The 24,460-nt window shown below is 40.0% G+C and overlaps 1 protein-coding gene across 1 annotated transcript in view; it reads left to right on the top strand.

The window, feature by feature from the left end:
- The window catches only part of HACD2 (3-hydroxyacyl-CoA dehydratase 2), a 93,838-nt gene that overhangs the window by 65,232 nt on the left and 4,146 nt on the right, over window positions 1-24,460 (top strand). Inside the window, exons 5-6 of the mRNA XM_049785932.1 lie at window positions 20,890-21,011; window positions 23,587-23,765. Of these exons, the coding sequence (XP_049641889.1) occupies window positions 20,890-21,011; window positions 23,587-23,765 (301 nt within the window). The remainder of the gene's footprint in view (window positions 1-20,889; window positions 21,012-23,586; window positions 23,766-24,460) is intronic.

Below are 24,460 nucleotides of genomic sequence, written 5' to 3'. Positions count from 1 at the left end.
TAGTAGGTTTAAATAGTGTGCCCCTCCTACCCCAATCCCGTGTAATTTATATTCTTGGTGCATCTGTGGGGTCTCCTACCTTGCTACTATTTTTGCTCATAGAACTCTCATAACTTTTCTGTTGGAATGTACCCTCCTTAAGACTGTTCCTCCTATACATCTTGGACAATATCTTAATTGTTTAACTAGTGCTACTTACAGATATAGGAAGCCTGTTGAGAGCCAAATTTTTTAAGTCCCAGATTAACAAATATGCTTGACTTTTGATGTGAAGAATCTGTCATGGGAAAGAAAAAGCAGTAGAGGAAGAAGAAAAAGTATTACCTTGGGTATAAAATAGTAGTGTCCCAAATAAGCATGTGAAATTTACTGGCTGGGAGCAAGCCTCAATGGTGTCAGCTTTGATTATATGTCATCAGTTTGAATTAAAGAATAACATAGGAAAACAAAGCTCTGTGTCATAGACTATGTTGGCAGGCTTTGTTGCCAGTAGAGAATTACTAATAAGTGAATTCTTGTATTCAATCCAATTTTATTCATAATTTCAAAAAGTGAAATTTGATTTAAGATGTTTATTTAGACTATTTTAGGCCAAAAAAAGTAACTTTGGGGTTTTATATATAGTGGCGCAAACATTGGTATCTGACATTTTTCCTTTGAATATTTCTATAATTCCTGTTTTACTCAGTTCAAATTTCTCTGTTGTTTCTGTAACTGAGTTGTGTGCTACTTACTCTTAGAATATGTGAACACCTTGAATACTTGAAACAAGTTAGTGTAACCAAGGAACTTAAATTTATTTTATTTTAAGTAGTTACATGTAGAGCCAGAGAGATAACTCAATGGGCTGAGCTCATGCTCTGCATGTAGGAAGCCCAGGTTTGATCCTGGCCCCACATGGCCCCTGAACACTGATCCAGGAGTAACCTCTGAGGACTGATCCAAGCCCCTAAAAACTATCAGCTATAACCCAGAAACCAAAAGCAAACCAATAGAACCAGCTAAATAGAACCAGCCACATGTGACTGAAAGGTCCCAATTTTACTTTATTAGATTGTGCCATGCTCACTATGACATTAATTGCCTCTTTTATTTCAGTTAACATAGATTTCTATCTTGTGTATGTGCATGACACAAATTATTGAAAAATAGCTAAAAGAAATATATAGGTATATTTGAAGTGCTCTGTTCTATCAATCCAGGACCTATCTTTTTAGTGTTCCAAATTGAATTGTCAGAGATACCCTGATTGCAGGTATGAGGTGCATTGGGGATGGCATTCCTGAAAGGTGCAAATAGCAGCAACTGGCTGGGGAGGCAGGAGGCCATCCTGCTTCGCTTTCAGACTCCCAGCTAGCTTTCTTTGGTGCTCTCACCTTCCTTGTCCCAGATTTGCCTTTCTGCAAAACCATTTCACAGGCTTTTTCTCTCCTCTTTGAGTTTTAAAAGATGCCTTAGAAGTACAGGCAACATTATTATCCTAATGAACTCAAAGATTCTCATTTCATACTGTGAAAGTGAGATGATTGGCATGCATCGTGAGCATTTCTAAAATATGCCAGCAAAGTCAGGAAAAGTTAAAAATTATTGCCTATAAACTGCTTTTAAACAGGTGTGCTCCACAGTACAATGAGTGGCATTTTTAAGGCATTGATTAATATTCATTTGAAAACTTTTAATATGTGGGAGGAGGAACTCTCAAGTGATCTGCTCCTTTGCCAGAGTAGTCCTTTCTATACTTCAGCCTTTTCAATGTAACTGTATTTTAAAGCATGAATATGGAGCATCAAATCATTTCATTAAAATTGCACAAATTGACAAGAATATCAGCAGTACCTTCTGCCACCTGACAGTTGGCTGCATGGTGAATGCAGGTCACTGTGAATATTGAAGCCATATAGGATTTCTTGAAGAAACCACCCTGTCCTCTGTTACTGTGAAATATATATTAAGTGTATTCTAGTTTCTTCTGGGAAGAGGATTTGATAACTTTTTCTTACTTTCCCCTATCCAGAATCTCTGTAATAGTCAGAGCACTCCCTATAAACTGTGATGTATCATGGACAAAGTAAAGTGAAATACATTACTACTAAGTTGTCTGCTTTTCCAGAGAGAGAAAGAGGATCCTTTTCAAGTCTGAAGTGAAAGCCTGATGCACTTTGGGAACTTGTAAGATGTGTCTTGATGTACTTGTATGAGTGGTATGGATGCATGCCGAAATATGCTTTGCTTGCATTTTAGAAGGGGGGAAACTAATTATTCACTAATTATTTGATGTATTAAAGGCTTCTAACTTTTTCTCTCAGTGTATTGCCATAAATATTTCTTTTTGTGGGAGGAGTAATTTACATGTGATTCCCCTGTACCTATTGTGTTCTGAAAAGAAATCACCAGAAAACCCCCAGACTTGAACTTTTGAGCATCTTTTTGCCTTCTACGGTCTTGTTGGGTCAAACAGAAGAAGAATCTTCTGTTAAGGTCATCAGTACAAAGAAAAATATGTAAAGACTTAATCAAACTAATATGATTTTTAAATAATACTTGATTATTTCTGAAGATGTTTTCAAACCCATTGTGATAAACAGAGTTTATCAACTAGCAGTAGATCTCGGCCTCACAGGAGGATTTTAACAGCAAGTTCAAGAAAAACATCATGACCAGAGGTGCGAGTGCCAAGTTCACCAGAGCTTCTACTCGTTGCCAAAGGAATGCCAGTACTGTACAGTCTAAACTTACCTAAGAAAAGGTAGAAATGCAGATTTTTTTAAATCATGACATCTCCTAATTTATAAAACTGGTTCAACTATCACTAAAGTAATGTGTAGAGCCAAATAGAACATATGTGGTCTGATACCATTTGTCATAACTTTAATATTTTTAACTTCAGGAAATTTACTCATAGCTTTTTTTTATTGTAAGGCCTGCCAATTATAGAATAAAAAGCACAGCACTTCGTACTCTCTATATAATTTTATATTTTTCTGACATTCCCATTATATTTCTGAACGTGAGAAAGCATGTCCTGCCTAAATGGTGGTAATCATTTTGGGATACCACATTAGAGGTTTCAGAGAGGCAGTGGGTAAATCTGCTTAGATAGCCCCATGGGCCACCACAACCCATGTTGTTGCTTCTGTTTTATGATCAATGTTGCCACGAATTATCACCCCATTCTGATATAATTCAACTGCTTAAATTGGGTTGAAGGAAAGCATTGCATGAAAACTTTCTAGTGAACATGTTCTCTGAAGGAGAGAGAATCAAACTACAGATATCAAACTACAGTAAAGGCTGGTAGTATCCAAGGGTTAGACTTGTATTACCCTTTAAACAGAAGTGGACATATCATTCCCCATTTAAGGCAAAACAGAAACAAAATCATTATCTTGGTAATTATACTTGAGAGATTTCACCAGCTTGTACTGAGTCCCACTAGTAACTAACATAGGCAGTATGAATTTAAGTTTGTTGAATTGAACTTTTCTCTTTTACAGTATAATCACTGCATGTATCAAGTAGATAACACTTTCCTAAGGACTTGATATGTTTCTAGTTCTTTTTTTTTTCTTTTTTTTTTTTTTTTGGTTTTTGGTTTTTGGGTCACACCCGGCGGTACTCAGGGGTTACTCCTGACTGTCTGCTCAGAAATAGCTCCTGGCAGGCACGGGGGACCATATGGGACACCGGGATTCGAACCAACCACCTTTGGTCCTGAATCGGCTGCTTGCCAGGCAAACGCCGCTGTGCTATCTCTCCGGGCCCATATTTCTAGTTCTATAACATCATTAAAAGGCAAATATTTGATGGGGTCAGAGTGATAGTATAGTGGGTAAAGTGAGTGCCTTGCATACAGCTGACCAGGTTCAATGCCCAGCACCCCCAGAACACTGCCAGAGCACTGCCAGAAGTAATTCCTGAGAGCAGAGCCAGAATGTGGCCCCAAAACAAAGAAACAAACAACAACAAAAAAAAAGGTGACTATTTTATCAGTTTCCATATGAGGAATTTACTATAAGAGGATATGTAGACACACGTGTTGCCTGGGTACATGGTACCTGAGCACATGACATCCTCTTCTCCTCTCTTGAGATGTGGACTTTTGTGTTTTCACACTGGGTTGTGTACTAAGGATCTTTCCATCTTTGGAGAAATCTGTTACTCATTACTCTCCCTTTCTTTTTTTTTTTTTTTTTTTTTTTGGTGTTTTTTTTTTGGGCCACACCCAGTAACGCTCAGGGGTTACTCCTGGCTATGTGCTCAGAAGTTGCTCCTGGCTTGGGGGACCATATGGGACACCGGGGGATCGAACTGCGGTCCGTCCAAGGTTAGCGCAGGCAAGGCAGGCACCTTACCTTTAGCGCCACCGCCCGGCCCCTACTCTCCCTTTCTTATCGTCTCTCTCCTGGGTCTAAGTACCTCCAAGTAAAATCTGTTTTTACTTAAATAAAAAAAAAACAAAAAAAAAAAAAAAACAGCAACAAAGTATACCTAACTTTCCTTCAGGACATGCAGTCTGGAAGTCTGGCAGTCTATTCCATTATAGATAAACTTGACATTGAATTTCATAACTATGCCAGTTGAGGAACCAACCACTCCTTTTTCTCATTTACTGATTCACTAGGAAGTGGACCTGAACATATAATAGCATTAAAGTTGGACTTTAATGGAAACATTTAAGCATTCAGATCTGCATGTCTGCTTTGTCACAAATGCCTTTATTATTTATTTATTTATTTATTGTGGACTGCATGTTTTTTTGTTTTTGTTTGGTTGGGTTTTTTTGGTTTCTTTGTTTTTTTTTTTTTTTGGGGGGGGGCCACACCTAAAACGGTCAGGGGTTACTCATCCTGGATCAGTCAGGTGCAAGGCAAACGCCCTAACACTGCACCTTGCTCCAGCTCCAGGACTGCATGTTTTAAATTTTTATTGCATGTTTGGAAGAGTTGATTTGTGCTCAAGAACTGTTCTTCAAAGGAACCCAGTTGGCCAAATAACTCCAAGAGTGACTCCCTAATTTCCTGAGCAATGTTTAGGGGGAAGAGGAAAAGGGGGACAATACTAATACTTTTCTGTAAGTTCTATTTTCCAGTCTTTTCTAGTTAACCATGTGCCCTATTATGTAATTTTAGTAAATAGTAAATTATAAAAGATACTATTGACAGAAAACTGATATGTGAATAAAGTATTACTAATTTGAACATCTTTTTATTTATTTTTCTTATTTTTGTCTTAGAGAATGCACAGACCCAGGGATGTTTAGGGCTGACTCCATTCCTGTCCATCAGTTCTCCTGCTGAGTTCTCGCTGTGTCCTTCTACCTTCTTTTCTGAAATTTGTGTCTGCCAGAAAGCACAGCGGATCACTGTGTTTCTTCCTTCATAGTGTTTCTTCCTTCACTGCTTACCCAGTGGCTTCTATTCTCCAGGAATTGTGCTAATAAGCACTGGAACATGTGGAAAAAGAGACATCATAGGTGCTGTTTTCAGAGCAAGATAGCAGGACACAGCAAGAACTCAGCAGGAGGTGGGGCCGGAGAGATAGCATGGAGGTAAAGCATTTGCCTTGCATGCAGAAGGTCATTGGTTTGAATCCCAGCAACCCATATGGTCCCCTGAGCACTGCCGGGTGTGACCCAAAAACCAAAAGAAAAAAAAGGACTCAGCTGGAGAGCTGATGGACAGGGTAAGATTGGGAACAGGGCTCTAGCTCAGGGATACGGCAGCTGTTCATTTCCTCAAGGTTGGATCCCCCAGGTCCCTTGTTGCAACCTGGAACAGTGCAAGGATTTAGTGAGTTGCCCAGGGAAGTGCTCAGATCTCCTGGTTTAGCTCATTACATGTACGTGTTAGCTATCCTATAACCTAACCTTTCCCTAAAAATTTACTGGGAAGTTTTGACACAGCTATTTGGAATTCTTTCCTGCATTCAGAAGTTTAAAGTAGGGTTTTTACATATAAATGAATATATTTTTTTACACTTATTAAAATAGTTCCCATTAACTGCTAATTTTTTTACACATAATCACTTTTATCTGACTTCAGGAATAATTAGTTCTGCTAATGGAAGTTATTATCTTAATCATCATTATTATCCTAATGGAAAGCATTTATTAAAAATTAGATTTTTGCCTTATAACCAAGTTAACTTCACTTTAAATCAAGTTTTAGATCTGCCCACAGGGTCTTCACAGTCTAAGAGAAAGTAACTCCTAATTCACATTCAGTGCTAGCATTTAACATTATCCTTCTTGGGCCCGGAGAGATAGCACAGCCATGTTTGCCTTGCAAGCAGCCGATCCAGGACCAAAGGTGGTTGGTTCAAATCCCGGTGTCCCATATGGTCTCCTGTGCCTGCCAGGAGCTATTTCTGAGCAGACAGCCAGGAGTAACCCCTGAGCACTGCCGGGTGTGACCCAAAAACCAAAATAAATAAATAAATAAATAAATAAATAAATAAACATTATCCTTCTCAAATGCTCCTCTGAGTAAGTATTTTTTTAGTGATAGGTTTTGTTGTCAGTTTGATTGTTTTTGTTTTGCAAGACCATCCTTGCAGTGCTCAGGTCTTATCTTGGCTCTACAGTATGGGATCACTCTTAGTGGGGCTATAGGGGCCAAATGTAGGGGATTAAACCCAGTCAACTACGTTCAAGGCAGGCACCTTAACCCCTGTACAGTCTTTCTGGTTCATAAATATTCTTGCATCTTTTGACTTTAAAATTCAGGGGCCGGAGCGGTGGCACAAGCGATAGGGCATTTGCCTTGCTTACGCTAACCTAGGACAGACTGCAATTCGAACCCCTGGCATGCCAGATGGTCCCCCAAGCCAGGAGCACCTACTGAGCACATAGCTAGCAGTAACCCATGAGTGTCACCAGGTGTGACCCAAAAAACAAACAAAGAAATCCACGTTATAAAGCTAGTCTAAGTCAGTACAAAGATTTTGTATCTAAATTATCTCTAGATATGACAGTTGTATTTATTTCTAACTATATCCCCAGACTAGTGTTAAACACTTACGTGATTTAAAAAAATAACTTATTTTGAAATGAATTTTTTTCCCTCTGATTTGTAAAATCTTTATTTTTTTTTTAAATTATGAGAACAAAGATGCAAAGAAAGAGGACAAGGTAAAGTTACAGTGGAAGGACAATCACCCATAACATAATTCTCAGAAGAAGTTCCCTTGCTGTTATCTTAACTTTGAACTTTCAGCCAAAGAACATTAAGATAAATAAAACAGAATCATGTACAGTTACTTGGTCCCTCAAGTCCCCAGATTGTAATAATTATAATATTTCTTAACAGCACACAAGGCAATCTAAAGCCATAAAACTTACGTAACTCCTTAAACATTAGAGGCATAGTATTTTTTTACATTTCCATGTACATGCATATTAGCATAAGTTAACCTCAAATTTAAGTGTTTTTTTTTTTTTTTTTGGGTCACACCCGGCAGTGCTCAGGGGTTACTCCTGGCAGGCTCAGGGGACCATATGGGATGCCGGGATTCAAACCGATGACCTTCTGCATGAAAGGCTAACGCCTTACCTCCATGCTATCTCTCCAGCCCCTTAAGTGGGTTTTTTTAAGGGTTAGAGTCAAAGGAGCACAGTAAAAACGGTGTTAGAGTGGCAATTGTTGTTTGCATAGGCCCACCAAAATATGAGAGGCATGGAAAGGAATAACCTTGGCCTAAATACAAAGAGACCCTACCCCTGAAGTTTCCTGGCATAAGACCAACTCTAGGCTCCAGGCAAGTTAGATCGTCCAATCCAAGACATTGTCCGTAGTGCCAACACACTTTTCACACAGTCTCTGTTGTTGGTATCATGTTTCTATATTAAAGATCCTGGAATCTGCATATCCTACATTGAAGTCAGGATGTGGAGCGTCCTCTTGTTTCACCTCACCATTAAAGGGCAATGCAGGAAGCCCTGTCCTGTAAACAGGTCGTTGTTGTTAAGTCTTCTCAGTGTTAAGGGAAGTCTCTTTTGAGCAGTGGTAGGGTCTTTTGTGGTAGAGAATTGCTTCCAAGTGATGTTATAGACAAACCTGGATGTTTCGTGGATGGCTTCCCTGGTTCAGGGGTAAATGGAAAATGCCCTTTCTTCTGAGCCTTGTGCCAGGTCATTATGCCAATGTTCAGGGTGTAAGGTCCCTTTGCACTACAAGTTTTGTGTATTCCAATCTCTATTAGATAGGATCTTATTTGTATGTATAGTATTTTCTCATTTTAATGTGCCTATGCAAAAAAGGAGCAATGCCACGTGGCGTTATTGGTGCATATGGGGGCCCGTAAGAACAAGTCCAATAATCCCCATGATATGGTTCAATTATAAGCATTAAACTGGGGGACTCTTTCACCAAAATTCCTTGTTGAACAGCTAGCTCATAAGGAGAAGATAAAAAGTGGTTAGAATCGTCAGTGTATAAGAGAATATTTAGTAAGACTTATAGTTGTCAGGGAAAAACAAAAAATATTCTAAAGACATACGTGTCCATTTCATGTCTTTTGAAACAGTTTGGGGTTGTTACACACAATGCAAGGCTTTGGTCTGTGATTAGGATTGTGCAATACTGAAGTTAAAAAGAGTAATGTGGGTTAGTGATGTTTTGGGTGGGTGAGAGAGTTAAGGGGGAAAAATGACCTTTGAAGGGGTGTAGGAAAGGGCAAAATACAAAATGGACATTCTGGGGGCCGGGCTGTGGCGCTAGAGGTAAGGTGCCTACCTTGCCTGCGCTAGCCTTGGATGGACCGCGGTTCGATCCCCCGGCGTCCCACATGGTCCCCCATGCCAGGAGCGACTTCTGAGCGCATAGCCAGGAGTAACCCTTGAGCGTCACCAGGTGTGACCCAAAAACCAAAAAAAAAAAAAACACAAAATGGACATTCTGGATATGCAAAACATAACATAAAGATAAGGAATACTCAATACAAGCAGTGCGTGCGGTTTTCCATATGCAGAGTGGTCAAAAATTGCCAGTGACAAACAGCTCAACCGAGCAAATCTCAGCAAACCCCAAGTTAGGACCAACCATTTCTGGCCACCTGGGCTGCCACCCCAGAAGGCCTGGAGGCCGGGGGCAGAAGAGGGGAAGGCTGGGAGCCTATCAAGGCTCCCAGCACACCCAAGTTAGGGAGAAGGCCTTCCACATGGGGTTTCCCCCAACCCCATGCCGGCTACAGCTAGCCTTCAGCTCAAGAGAGGATCGAGAGAGAGCCGGAAGCCAGGATCTCTTGAAATGAATTTTTAAATGTGGAAAAACAATTCTCATATTTTGTTTTTTCCATCCTTCCAACTTGTCCTTCCACTGCATTTGGTCCAGAAACGTGTTTCTCTAAGGTTATGTGCCGTTAACACTCCTGTGCCTCTGTAACTTAAGAGCAAGCTCTGCCCAACCACCCCTAAATATTCTGTTTCATATATATTATTTAAACACCTTGATTACATACATGATTGTGTTTGGGTTTCAGTCATGTAAAGAACACCACCCATCACCAGTGCAACGTTCCCATCACCAGTGTCCCAAATCTCCCTCCTCTCCACCCAACCCCCGCCTGTACTCTAGACAGGCTTTCTATTTCCTTCATACATTCTCATTATTAGGATAGTTCAGAATGTAGTTATTTCTCTAACTAAACTCATCCCTGTTTGTGGTGAGCTTCATGAGGTGAGCTGTAACTTCCAGCCTTTCTCTCTTTTGTGTCTGAAAGTTATTATTGTAAGAATGTCTTTCATTTTTCTTAAAACCCATAGATGAGTGAGACCATTCTACGTTTTTCTCTCTCTCTCTGACTTATTTCACTCAGCATAATAGATTCCATGTGCATCTATGTATAGGAAAATTTTATGACTTCATCTCTCCTGACAGCTGCATAATATTCCATTGTGTATATGTACCACAGTTTCTTTAGCTATTCATCTGTTGAAGGGTATCCAGAGTCTTGCTATGGTAAATAGTGCTGCAATGAATATAGGTGTAAGGAAGGAATTTTTGTATTGTATTTTTGTGTTCCTAGGGTATATTCTTAGGAGTGGTATAACTAGATCGTATGGGAGCTTGATTTCCAGTTTTTGGAGGAATCTCCATATCGCTTTCCATAAAGGTTGAACTAGACGGCATTCCTACCAGCAGTGGATAAGAGTTCCTTTCCACATCCCTGCCAACACTTCTTATTCTCGTTCTTTGTGATGTGTGCCAATCTCTGTGGTGTGAGGTGGTACCTCATAGCTGTTTTGATTTGCATCTCCCTGATGTGGAGCATTTTTTCATGTGTCTTTTGCCATTTGTATTTCTTCTTTGTCAAAGTGTCCATTTCTTCTCCCCGTTTTTGATGGGATTAGATGTTTTTTTCTTGTAAAGTTCTGTCATTCTTATAATTTTCCACGGTTGAATGAAGAGAAACTATTCACCCAATACCCATCAGATAAGGGGCTAATCTCCAAAATATACAGAATGAATGATATTAGTATGGCCACTCCAGCTTTTTAATGGGTGTTGTTAGCTTGGATGATTTTCCTCCAGCCTTTTATTTTGAGTCTATGTTTGTTCTGACTATTCATGTGCGTTTCTTGTAGGCAGCAGAAGGTTGGATTGAGTTTTTTGATCCATTTAGCCACTCTGTGTCTCTTAACTGGTGCATTTAGTCCATTGACATTGAGAGAAAAATTGTCCTGGGATTTAGTGCCATCTTTCGATCGAAGTTTGGTGTGTCTGTTGGTCAGTCTTGTTTTCAAGTAGGTCTTTCAATTTTTTGTTTTTGTTTTTGTTTTTTGTTTTTGTTTTTGGGTCACACCCGGCGGTGCTCAGGGGTTACTCCTGGCTGTTTGCTCAGAAATAGCTCCTGGCAGGCACGGGGGACCATATGGGACACTGGGATTCGAACCAAACACCTTAGGTTCTGGATCGGCTGCTTGCAAGGCAAGCACCACTGTGCTATCTTTCCGGGCCCTCAATTTTTCTTTTAAGACTGGTTTTGAGTCTGTAAAGTTTCTGAGCTATTGTTTGTCTATGAAACCATGTATTTTTCCTTCAAACCAGAAAATGAGTTTTGCTGGGTGCAGTATTCTAGGCGAAGCATTTATTTCATTGAGTTTTGTCACTATGTCCCACCATTGCCTTCTGGCCTTGAGTGTTTCTGGTGACAGGTTGGCAGTAAATCTCAACAGTGTTCCCTTGAATGTAATTTCCCTTTTTGATCTTGCTGCTTTCAGAATTCTGTCCTTATCTGTGGGATTCATCATTGTGACTAGGATGTGTGTTGGGGTGTTTTTTCTGGGGTCTCTTTTGGTTGGTACTCTTTGGGCATGCAGAATTTGATCGCATGTATTCTTTAGCTCTGGTAGTTTCTCTTTAATGATGTTCTTGACTGTTGATTCTTCCTGAGATTTTCTTCCTGGGTCTCTGGGGCTCCAATGATTCTTAAGTTGTTTCTGTTGAGCTTATCATAGACTTCTATTTTCATCTGTTCTCATTCTTTGAGTAATTTTTCCATTGTTTGATCATTTGCTTTAAGGCTTTTTTCCAATCTATTCTGCTGTATGGAGTTGTCATTCATCTCATCTTCCAGTGTACTAATTCTATCCTCAGCTGCTGTTAACCTGTGGGAAAGCTCATCCATTTTTTTCTTCAATTCATCTACTAAGTTTTTCAGACCTGTTATTTGACCTGAAATTTCAGTTTGGAGTTTTCTGATTTCTATCTTCATATTCTCTTGATTCTTATTAGTGTTCTCTTCTATACTTTCTTTGAGTTTTGTGAACATCTTCCATAGTGAGACTCTAAACTCCTTATTTGAGAGACTGACTAGTTGGTTGGCCATGTTCTGGTCATCAGAGTTGCCATCTTCATTCTCTCTGTCTGGTGCTGGCCTGCATTGTTTCCCCATTGTCATACATGTATTGTGGGTTTTTCTACGTGTTGTGATTGTATTCATTGGCTAAATGATGTGTGGCCGCTCTCCTCTGGCTCCTCCCTTTCTGGGCGTATCAACTCACCTCCAGGGAAGGCTAGCTGTCTGCAGATGAAGCCACACACAGGATGAATTCAGGCCGAGAATGCAGCACAGCACAGGAGACAGAGAGAGGTGCTGGCATTAGAGTTCCAGCAGAGTTCAGCGGCTTCTCCCTCTCTGGGCATATCAACTCACCTCCAGGGAAGGCTCATATTCTGTATTTTCATTCACATCCTATGTCACCTGACTGCAGGCTTCCAGTCAGTGTTGGCACACAACTTCAGGACCTCTCATGCCCAGTTTAGATTGTCCACTTAGTGCCCCAAGTTGTACTTTCAAGTGGCTATAGTATTAGAGTTCATATATTTTAGCACGTATTAAAAAGATTATGAAGATATTGACATAACATGAAAAGGTCATATGGTCATATGGATGTAGAATAGGTAGCCTCTAGCCTTCTAGCTCTATACCTTTAAGAAAACACATTTCTGAATCTTTAGCCATCAGCCCATGCTGAGTAAGACAAATACACTAATCTTGATTTAGACAAGCAGACTGTAGACCTTTCTTCTTTGATTGACCTGAATCTCTGCTCAGAAGAACAAGAAAAATTAAGTGGGAGAAAAGAATGCTTACCGTAAAGTATGGCCAGGGGATTCTTTGGAATAACCAGAATGGTAGGCAGCAGATGCGAAAATGCTAGAAAAATAGGATTTCTACAATAGCCATTTTCTCATGTGGCACCATCTGTTTCTCTTTAAATGTAATAAAAATGACAGCTTTTGATGTACTGATACTCCCTGAGCCTTTTAAAGTCAGCATATGATGCTGTTTGTGTGTAAAGGTTTTTCTCTTCTACCCATTTGTTTCTCCAGCTTGAGTTGCTATGTAAACTCCCTTGGCTGGAGTACACAAGCCGCCCACACCCACACTGCCTCTCTCTTCTCCCGCCCCTGCAGACAGAACCCACAAGAGTCCATCCTGCGGCCCTGTACCTGGCACAGGAAGGTTTGCTCCATGGGCAGCACTGCACTGGCCACTCCCATTGGGTCATGAATACAACACTTTCAGACATGAACCCAAGACATTTTTGATACCTTGTTCTAAGCTTGCCTTGCTGTATCCTTCCATTTATGTGTAAATCCTGTGTAAACGCTCTAAGATCTCCATTCTCTCTGTCCCCATTTTACTTAAGAAGAAATAATATGTCTTTAAAGTAAACACTTTGGAGAAGGATGGACTCACCAGCAGTGCTCGAGGCTCCTCCTGACTCAGAGTTTTAGACACCATGCAATGTTCAGGTTAGATCTGAGACTCCCACTTGCAAAGCATGTACTCAGGCCTTTAAGCAGCTTCCTAGTTCTAAACAATTTTAGATGGAAAAAAAAAACCCACACAATTTTGGAGGTATAATTTAAATGTTCCACAATTCATTCATTTTTAATTCTGTTCATTTTAAGAATATTTATCAATTGTGCATCTATCCCTTAATTAAGCTTTAGAACAACTCTATCACCACACTATGCTCCTTTGTGCCCTTTAAAACGGATTTTCTAGGGCCACAGTGGGTAGGGCATGCTTTAGGGTACTTGCCTTTCATGTGGCTGACCAGAGTTAGATTTCCCCTATGGATCATATGGTCCACCAGACCTGCTAGAGTGATTTCTAAGTGCAGAGCCAAAATTAAGCCCTGTGCACTGCCAAGTGAAGCCCCCAAACACAAACAAACCAGAAAACTGAATTTCCACTTCTACACTCAGTCTTTGGCACCTATTAACTGATTTTTGTCTTTATAATATTTCACAAAAATAAAATTAGGCCTCCTACATTCAATCAGTTATAGGGTATATTATACATCAGTATTTCTTTTCATAGTGTTGCTGAACAGATTTCCCTTTTAAAGGTTTATCTTACATCTTACCTGCACATTGTGGCGCCACCCCTCTTCCTGTGTAACCTGATCTCACCTTCAAGACCCAGTGGTCTGTTGGGTCAGAAACATAAGCTTTCTCGAGATCTAGTTCATAGCAACAAAAAGGAACGTGAAAATGTAAAGAAAAACTTCTAACCTAAACACAGGGTGCTATCTGAGGGTCCAGGGTTCAGGTCCCTGTTCAGTGCCAGTTGTAGCATTACAACCCTTAGGATGGCCTTGGATGGTGGAGATGGAGGCCTTTGTCCTTAGGCCCCCCGGACAGGTGGCTCCATCCCCCATTAACGGGCAGGTCATTATCTTCAGGTGGTTGAGGCGGGTATTGAACTCACTCACAGGCAGGAGTTATTGAGGGTCCAGGTTCAGCCTGTCCGGGCGCCATTATGTTGCAAATCAGCCCCTGAAGAGGTTGACTGATGGAGGGATGGAAAAGTATTAAGAAAATTTTAAGTTACAGGTACATAGTATATTTTGCAGAAATGTTATTTTTAAAATAGGCTGATATATTGATTTTACACTTTAAAGATTGTTGCTATGGAAATATTTTCCGCCTTTGGCTATAGGTGGAAGTCACATAACTTATGCCTTTTGTCTTTATGCAAAAAACAGGGGGGGGCCAGATGTGGCCCCACCCCCTTTCTGTGTAACCTGATCTCACTGCAAGACCCCGCCCATTCCTGGGAGGGTTCTTGGAAAGATTAGGTAAGGACTTTGACCCAGGGGATTAGGGGCTTTTGGTCTTTTGCCAGCATGGAGGTCAGAGGGAAGATGGCTGAAAGGAGTTAAGACACAGGGCAAGCTAAGAATGGCATGCGTAAATGGTTAGCAGCCACATCTGTTGACTAGGGCTGAATAAAGATGTTATTCTCTCTGGAAGCCTGCCTGTGAGTGAGTTCAATGCCAGTCGCTTTTTTGGACCCAGACCCGCAGGTTAATTGATGATAGAGCCACGTGGCCTGGGATGGCAGAGAAAGGACTCCGCTTCCATCCACCATCCAAGTCCATCCTAAGGGCTTAAGGGTTTAATGCAACACACATCAATTGCTGGACACTCCATTTTTTGTTTTTGTTTTTTGTCTTTTAACTGTTATAAATAAATAATTTTTGCAAACCTTTGTGAAAACAAAGTAAAATGTTTATTATTCCTAATTAGCAAAGACTATGTTTCAGTTTCTCACTTTTAATAACTGCTGAATTGAACATTTTGTTAGTAGTCCTTTGACCTTCAAAATAAAAAAAAAACCTCTGAAGCCACTGAGGCTTTTTTCTCCTTCACTTCCATAAGACTATCAGTTAATTCTTTTCTGAGTCGCTCACTTTTCATATTGAGGAGGCTGCCTCACTAGTTAGAAAAATGTTTCCAATCCTGCTTTCATAAAAGAAAAAGGACATCAAATATCATTCATGGAAGGGATTCTACATCTCTCTCGCATCCAGATGGTGCTGATGTCTGGGAGAACCCCTGAGATAAAACAACCTAGAAGACCTTCCTGTCAGCAGGAAAGGAAGATCATAGAACTATGCCTTTCTATATACTCGGGAATGAATTTAATGGAAGGAGCACTTTTTAAGTGTGCTATCTACTTTTGCCTTTTTTGACAAAGGATAAGTTTTCTGTTTGGGGCTTGTTTCTTGAGGGCTTGTTTGTCATGGGACCACACTCAGCAGTGCTCAGGACTTCCTAGTAATTTTGCTCCTGGCAGGAATTCAGGGGATCAGTTGTGGTGCTAAGGATCAAACTCTGTTGGCTACATACAAGGCAAGTGTCTTAAATGCCCTGGGGAGGGGTTGGGGTGTTTTTGGACCACATCCAGTAGTGCTCGAGGCTTTTGCTGGTGAGTTTAGGGGAACAAACCCGGATCAGCCATGCAAGGCCAATGCTGTTATCCACTGTGCTATAATTCTTTTGGGGGCCAGAGAGAAAACTCAATGAACTGGAGCACATGCTATGTATGTAGGAGAACTGGGTTCTATCCTAAGTACAACATGATCATCAGAGAATCTCCAGGAGTCATCCCTAAACATTGCTGGGGATTATCAAAAACTAAAGGCACTTACTTGCCTTGCATGTAGCCAGTCCCAGTTTGATCTCCAACATTACTTATGGTCCTCAAGCATCACTAGTTATGACCCATAAAAACACCCCAAAAATGAATAAAAGTATTCTTAAAGTCTACCTTTTTTTTTTTTTTTCACAGCTAAAATTAAGTCAGTTCATGCAAGGCTGTTAGTATTAGTGAGAATTTTACTTCAGGTTCTCTTCAACCTCTTTTCCAAAACCAGCCACTGAAAGCTTTTCTCAGTTGCCATCTATCAGCCTACCACCTTCTGCATTAATCTCCTAAACAGTCTTGGTTTAGGTGTGTCCAGGGTCTGGGACACATTGCTTTATTATAGACCCTATTTCAGTAGTTGCCTGGTTGGTTACTTCATATTTATACTTTGAACCCTGGGATAGACAAAATCTCTGTGAATTCTATCTAGACTACCATGCTTTATGTACCTCTGATATATTTGAAACCATTAACCCACTTTGCTTTCCCAAAATAAGCTCTGTTGGTCCAGGGATTATTGTGACCAGTACTGATGTCCAGGTGGCATCTAGTCTATCTGGAATGGACTCTATTGCTGATGAAACTATTGTTGTTTGATTGCTTTGTACAAGAGCCTATTGGCTCAGAGGAAGTTGGTTCTTTAACAAAAACTCTAAACCTCTGAGATTTGTTAATACTGAGTCTTTGTTCTTTGTACTGATATATTGTTACAAAATCATATATAACTTTACATTTAAATTGTTGCTTTTGATCAGTTTGATCAAAGATCATTTGATCTTACTGGTTTTTTAAAATAAAAATGTGGTAAAATATAGAACACTAAAATTGAACATAGCCCATGTTTGTAAGTATATAATTTAGTTACATTTGAGTACCTGGTAATACAGTCTTGTTAACATCCATCTCTAGAACATTCTTTATTATCCAAACTGAAGCTCTCTGCCTGTTAAATAGTCAGTCTATCCCACCCACACCCCTGGAAACCTGTATCTCTACTTTCTGTCTCTGAATTTGATTGGGTTCCACATGAGTAAAATCATATGCTACTTGTTCTTTCTTATTTGAGCGGCTTACTTTACTTAGTTCACAACTCATAAACAAAGCTTTAGAATTTTGGGTTGTTTTTGTTTTGTTTTGTTTGTTTTTGAGTTCTCGTTTTTTGAACACATCAGCAATTCTCACGAGCAGAATATTTGGGTGACACTGGTTCCAGGGGTCAAACCCCTGTCTTCCACATGTAGAGCTTGCACTCAGGTTGGGAAAGCTATCTCTAGACCAAAATTTCTTTCCTGGAAGAAAAGAAATAAATACTTTTAAAATAATAATAGCCAAATAAAAGTCCATTGTACATATATGCCACATTTGGTTTATTAATTTATCTGTTAGTAGACAGTTAAGTGCTGTCCCACATTCTGGCTATTGGCAGTAATGCTGCTGTGAATCTTGTAAAGATGTCTGAGTCTCTTTGATCTCACCAGTTTTAAACAATTTTCTTCTGCCCCTGTTGGATGCTAGATAATTATCTGCAGGTCCAATCAGCTTGATTTCTGATTTGACCCTCTCTCTCTTTGCACTTTCAGGTAATCTGAAGATTCCAGTTCTATAAAATGATCCTTGCCTAATCCTCAGTCTTTTAAAATTGACATTTTTTTTCACAGTTTTACTTCAAGCCAAAAGCTTTTGCAGTTAGCTAGAGTCTGAGTTGGTTATAATTCTGATTTATGTCTAACTGGGAAAGGGGCATGAAGTCAGAAAACCTCTAGAACCAAAAAATGGTTCCAGAGACTGAAGCGATAGCACAGTGGGTAAGGCGCTTACCTTGTATACATCTAATCCATGTTCGATCTCTGGCACCCCTTATGGTCTCCCAAGCCCTCCAGGAATGATCTTTGAGTGCAGAGCCAGGAGTAACCACTAAGGATCGCCAGATATGACCCCCTCTCCAAAAAAAAAAAAAAAAACCCATAAAAGCAAAACAAACAAAAGTGGATTCAAGTGGGAGATGCGAGGTGGGGGGTGTTGGCTTATTTATCTGAAGGCCCTTAAGATGTCCTTGAAACTAATACTAGCTATCCAAAAGCAGGGAACTATGTCTTGGAGTGATCTGATTAGAATTAAATTCATTTGCTCCACAAAGCTTATTTTGCTCTTACTTACTCATGAATAAAACAAAGTGCTTTTGAGAATTAAAAGATGAATAAAACATATTATCTACTTTCAATGCAAAAATAATAGAACTTTTTATGACACAGAAATCTTGAAGTAAACCTTTAGCTCATAGCTGTAAAAACATATCTCCTTAAGATGAGGAGGATTACAAAATACCTCAAAAAGTAAAGTTTGCTCTGAGATTATACTTTAGTGCAGATGGGTTTTAAGCAAAGATTTGGGGGACAAGTGAAAAATGAGACATGAAAGCTTTAAAGGTGTCACTTCACTTTGGCTAATCTGAGTGCCAGGAAAACAAAAAGTTCTCTTGCTCTTGACAGTAAAAATTAGGATTATTTTTAGAGAATAGTAACTATGCATTTATGAAGTTCTTTGTCAGGGCAATTTAGTTAATAGGTATGTAAATGACTACTTATTTCATTGTGTAGGTGGATTGCTCCACGTACACTTTCTGAGGAAGAATATAAGTGCTAAAAACTATTAACATTGCAGATGCAAAGAAGCAAAAGTAAAGGTTATCATGGTGTACCTTTGCTATGCTGGGTTGTTCAGAGACAGAATAGATCCATCATATCTTCAAAATGTGTTCATGTTGTCTAGAATTTGTTTTGGAGGGGGGGCACACCCAGTGATGCTCAGGATTACTGCTGGCTATGTGCTCAGTAATTGCTCCTGGCTTGGGGGACCATATGGGACACGGGGGGGGGGGGGGGGTTGGGGGGGGGGCTGGGGTGTCAAACCGCGGCCTGTCCTAGGTCAGCCGTGTGTAAGGCAAAAGCCTTTCCACTGCACTACTGCTTAGGCCCTGTCTAGAATTCTTATTTACATCAAACTCTAGCAGCATTTTTACTATTCTTTTTTGGAGGGTATGAGGAGATGGCCCATACCCAACTATGCCTCAGGACTTACTTACTCCTGACTCTGCTCAGGAATCATGCCAGGCAGTGTTTGGTGGATTCAGGCAAGGGTCAGCTGTTTGCAAGGCAGACCTTACCTCCTTTACCTCCTATATGGTCCCTCTAGCCCCAGATTGCACTTTTTGAATGCAGGAAATTTTAACTCAGGGTGTAAGATTGATTCTGAGTATCAGTTTTAAAGCACCTAAGCTTATAATTAAACCTAGCTACTAGAGATATAGGAAAATGTTGAACTTAATATCAAAGTAGTACATTTTCATTAAGATTTGCATCTTATAAAATCTCATAAAACCCTCTCTTTAGAAATATTTTTTCCACAGGGGCCAGAGTGACAGTACAGCAGGTATAGTGCTTTCCTTGTACATGGCAAACCCAGATATAACTCCCAGTACCCCAAATGGTCCCCTAGGACCCACCAAGAGAGATCTTTGAGCACAAAGCCAAGAGTGAGCCCTGAACACTGCCAGGTGTGACTTAAAAAGACCAAACAAAATAAAATAAAATAAACCTCTATCATTTTGTATCATAGGTAGGTACTTACCTTGCATGCAGTCCAAGTTTTACTCCAGTACTCCTTATGATCCCCCCCAAGCACTGCCAGGAGTGATCCCTGAGTGCAATCGGATGTGCAATCCTTCCCCACCCAAAGTAAATAAAGATTTTTGCTTTTGGGGATTGGAGAGATGAGTCAACAGATGGAGCACGTGCTCTACATGCAGGATTGTTGGGTTCAGTTACCAGCACCACATATGGTTACCTCAAGTAGCATTGGGAGTGACCCCTAAACATAGAGCCAGGACTAAGCCCTGAGCACCACCAGACATAGACCAAAATCAAAGTTCCTTCTTGTTGCTAGGATTTAGCTCAGTGGTAGAGTTCTAAGAGTCCCTAGGTCTAATCTTTAGCAAAACACACACACACACACACACACACACACACACACACACACACACACACACACACACACACACACAATTTCAGTAAAAATTGGGGATCCCAAAGTTCCTTCTTTAGCCATTGTGACCAACATGAAGTTACTATAATCCTCAAATTAAACCAGGCCATGTCTGGTAAAGAAACTCTCAGTGATAAAGAATAAGTGGATTGTGCTTCATAGATAGTTTCTTGCTTTCACTTTATTTAAATTCATCCTCCATAGTGAACTAGCCTCTTCTTCAAATGTATTCTTTTTTTTTTTTTTTTTTGGTTTTTGGGCCACACCCGGTAACGCTCAGAAGTTGCTCCTGGCTTGGGGGATCATATGGGACACCGGGGGATCGAACCGAGGTCCGTCCAAGGCTAGCGCAGGCAAAGCAGGCACCTTACCTCTAGCGCCACCGCCCGGCCCCTTCAAATGTATTCTAATCACCTCTGAAGATTCTTCAGATTCCTAGTTGTTGTACAAGACAAATTCAAATTTTTGTTAATAGACCCTGAGTTTTCATCATTTTGCTTTTCTTCAAGTATTTTTTTTCTTCCAGTGCCTTTCTTCCAATTCTCTTGATTACCACTGAGACACTTCCCCCATCAGACCTGTAACTGAACATGCAGAAACTCACCCATCTTATTGGTTTCTTCTAATGGTTTTAGCTTATCAAGCTCCCTGTCCTCTTACTCATTAGATAAAACCACATTCCTTCCTACGTACCCCCATCACCATTCTCATCCATCTGTCATCTATGTTCCCTTTGTGTGGCATTTGCTCATGGGGCTGTGTTTTGGTAACCAAGGATAGCGACCAGAGGTTGTGGACTCACTTCAAACACCAGCTCTGCCAGGATATTGTTTGATGTAGGTTTTACATGCTTCTTTGTGAAACAGTTTTATGTGTTGGGTTTTTGTTTTTTTTTTCCTCCAGGTACAGACCGAAGACAGTGTCCTCCTGTTTGTTATTGCCTGGACAATCACAGAAATTATCCGTTATTCCTTTTATACATTCAGCCTATTAAACCATCTGCCTTACCTCATCAAATGGGCCAGGTAAAGAATTTCCCAGAATGAAGACATACTTTTGAAATAATCCATCATATTACCTCCAAGATTCTGAAAAGAAGGTTGTATGAGATAGGGGTTGGGTAGAGATCTGGTTTATAAGACTCATCAGGTAAAGGTCTCTGTTTAACTTTTTTTTCTTTTTTTTGGTTTTTGGGTCACACCCAGCGGTGCTCAGGGGTTACTCCTGGCTGTCTGCTCAGAAATAGCTCCTGGCAGGCACGGGGGACCATATGGGACACCGAGATTCGAACCAACCACCTTTGGTCCTGGATCGGCTGCTTGCAAGGCAAACACCGCTGTGCTATTTCTCCGGGCCCTCTCTTTAACTTTGATTAATAGAATCATTATTTTAAGCTTTTAACCTGTAGGCTCTTAAAAATTGGATTGATTCTTCTCAGATAAGTTGTTCATTTGATGAAATGCCCCTTTTTTTTGTCCATATCCAAGTTTCATTCATGAGCTTCTGCCCTTCTCTTGGTTTGCCATGACAAAGTCATGCTGTGTTTGTCATATTTATTTTTGTTTTGTTTTGGTATAGGGGAGGGGTACCAAAGTTTGAATCCTCAACCTGATAGATGTGCAGCTCACTTATCCCCAGCCCTCAAATTATTTTTCTTCTTCTTTTTTTGTATTTTGACTATACTTGGTTCTGCCAGGGGCTATACCTACCTATGCTTTGGGACTTATTGTTCCCAGTGGTGCTCTGAAGACTATGTGCGCTACATTGCTGGAACCCAGACATCTTGTATGCAAAGCATGCACTTAACCTGTTACTATTAAACTGTCACTCTGACCCTTCAAATTAATTTAAATTAATAGCAAATCCTATAGGGCAATTTTATCATTTTTCTTTTTTCTCTGATTATTTTTGCTAATAATACTTATTATGAATCGGGTAAAAGGCCAATAAATAGTTTATCCATTTATCTTAAACCATGACACAGGGGATGGAGAGATAGCCCAGCAGGTACGGCACTTGCCTTGCATGTGGCTGACCTGGGCTTGATCCCCGGCATCCCATGGTTCTCCGCCATCAGCATCACCATAATTCCTGAATGCAGAGTCAGGAGTAACCCCTGAGCACTGCTGGGTGTGGTCCCAAAACAAAACAAATCCAAAGCACAATTGTGGGCAGTTTTCTAAGCTGGAAAAGACTATGGGAGGAGTGAAAAGTAAAAGATCAAAGTTGTTCTTGGTACCACATGCCTGGGCTCAGTGAAAGAAAGTGGGGTGGTCCCTGGACAGCGGGGCTCAGCAGTTAAATCTGACACTTAAACCAGTCATTCCCAACATGGCAGATACCTTATTTTTTATTGTTTTTTTTCCCCCCCAGAGTTTATGTTTTGGTTAAAAGAAAATCTTTACTGGGAAAGGGGGAAGAGTCGGAAAGCTAAAGCAGTTCCTATCAAGCCTGAGCAGTTACTGTGAAAGCTGTGTACCCTTTCTTTGAGAGCATAAATTTACCAATCACTGAATTAAGTGTTGGAGAGAGATCTTTTTGGTCATTTGTTTTCTAAGACCTATGGAAGATTTCCCACCAGCCTTCTTAGTGCAGCTGAAGATGGCAGTGAGGCATATGTCTTCCTTCCATTGTCATAATTTCTCGTACACCAAGTGTTCACTATCCACCACAAACAACTAAACACTTTTGAAAAATCTGAGCTGGTGCTACATTTATACATTTATAAGAGTAGAGCTTAATTTGTTTCCAGGGTAACCTTCTGGATTTTATTTTGAAAGATAGGTAACTTCTATTGGTGGAGAAAAAAATAATTAGATTGCACAAAGAACTTTTGTTTTAATTAGCACATACTTTACAATAGCATTGGTAAAATTGTTACAATGGACACATTGGATACGTTTTTGGTAGGAGTTTTGTGTGCATAGATTTTTTTTTTGTTTTGCTTTTAAATTCACTGACAAATCTGGGATGTTGGTTGTGGGGATTCCTACATACCATGCTCCAGCTCCTTCCCCTATCAGCCCCTGCAGGTCTCTGACCCCCAGACCCCAGGACTTTGTGAGTCTTGATTTAGGGCTCCTCCTTCACAAACATTCTTGGCATCGGGCCCGGAGAGATAGCACAGCGGTGTTTGCCTTGCAAGCAGCCGATCCAGGACCAAAGGTGGATGGTTCGAATCCCGGTGTCTCATATGGTCCCCCGTGCCTGCCGGGAGCTATTTCTGAGCAGACAGCCAGGAGTAACCCCTGAGCACCGCCGGGTGTGGCCCAAAAACCAAAAAAAAAAAAAAAAAAAAAAAAAAAACATTCTTGGCATCATCTTCACTCTTTTAGGGATTTGAAGAATTGTTTGTTGAATAGTACAAATTTTGAGGCTGACTAAACACCTTTTCATTTCCCTTTGAACATTCAGAAATATAATCTGCTGCGGGCCCTTGTCAAAAACTGCTTTGTAAAATCATAGTCTGAGCAGTGGGGAAATAGGTAGATGTAGAAGCAATAGCTTTCTGAAAGACCAATACTTGTTGGAAGGGTGGGAGGATGTCTTCCTATGAAGCCGGCTCCGAGCCTCAGTAATGAATATTTTGTTTTGTTTTAGGTACACACTTTTCATTGTGCTGTACCCAATGGGAGTGTCAGGAGAATTACTCACAATATATGCTGCTTTGCCCTTTGTCAGACAGGCTGGCCTGTATTCCATCAGTTTACCTAACAAATACAATTTCTCCTTTGACTATTATGCATTCCTAATTCTGGTAATGATCTCCTACATCCCAAGTAAGTCAACAATAATGTATGTATATGTTTGTTTGTGTGTTTTTTGTTTGTTTTTTTTTTTTATTTTTATTGTGGCTAAAGTGAATCACAAATCTTTCAAAGTAATATTTTATTTATGTATTTTAATTGTGTTTTTTAAATAAATAGAATTGAATGCCTTTTGGTGTTTACACCCTATTCAAGTAAAATCTAATGTGTTCAGAACTTGGGTTTTATTGAGGAGTGGCTGTCAGAGGGAATTTTCTCTGTTAGTTGTACAAAGATGAACACTTCTCCTTACAGCTGCCAAAATGCAGCCCTTATTTGTGTGTGGGTTTGAAACAGTGAGTTTCAGGAGGGGTTAAGCGTATTCAGAGGGAAAGTACCGAGTGGAAAACAGAACAAAACGAAAAAATGAAAACAAAAAACATTAATGACTGTATCTTAAGTCTCTTGAGGATGACTGTTTTGGTATTTAAAAATTATTGTAAAGATATTTTTGCATTGTTTACTGTATTAGAAAAGAGTTACTTCATTTTTAAGGAATCAGTAGTTAACAAAAAACAAATTACCAAAAAAAAAAAAAAAGATTTTTGTATGTGTATTTATTTCCTTGTTTGGAAATGAGCACTGAAGCCTTTTGAATGGGCATACAGTTCTCTTCAGGATGGCTTCCAATTATTTTAATAGAACAGTTAAAGGTTTAAATATATAGA

This window comes from Suncus etruscus, chromosome 13, assembly GCF_024139225.1.
Source record: "Suncus etruscus isolate mSunEtr1 chromosome 13, mSunEtr1.pri.cur, whole genome shotgun sequence".
NCBI lineage: Eukaryota > Metazoa > Chordata > Mammalia > Eulipotyphla > Soricidae > Suncus > Suncus etruscus.
Note: the sequence above shows the minus strand (reverse complement) of the source record. Positions and strands in the feature narration are given on the sequence as shown.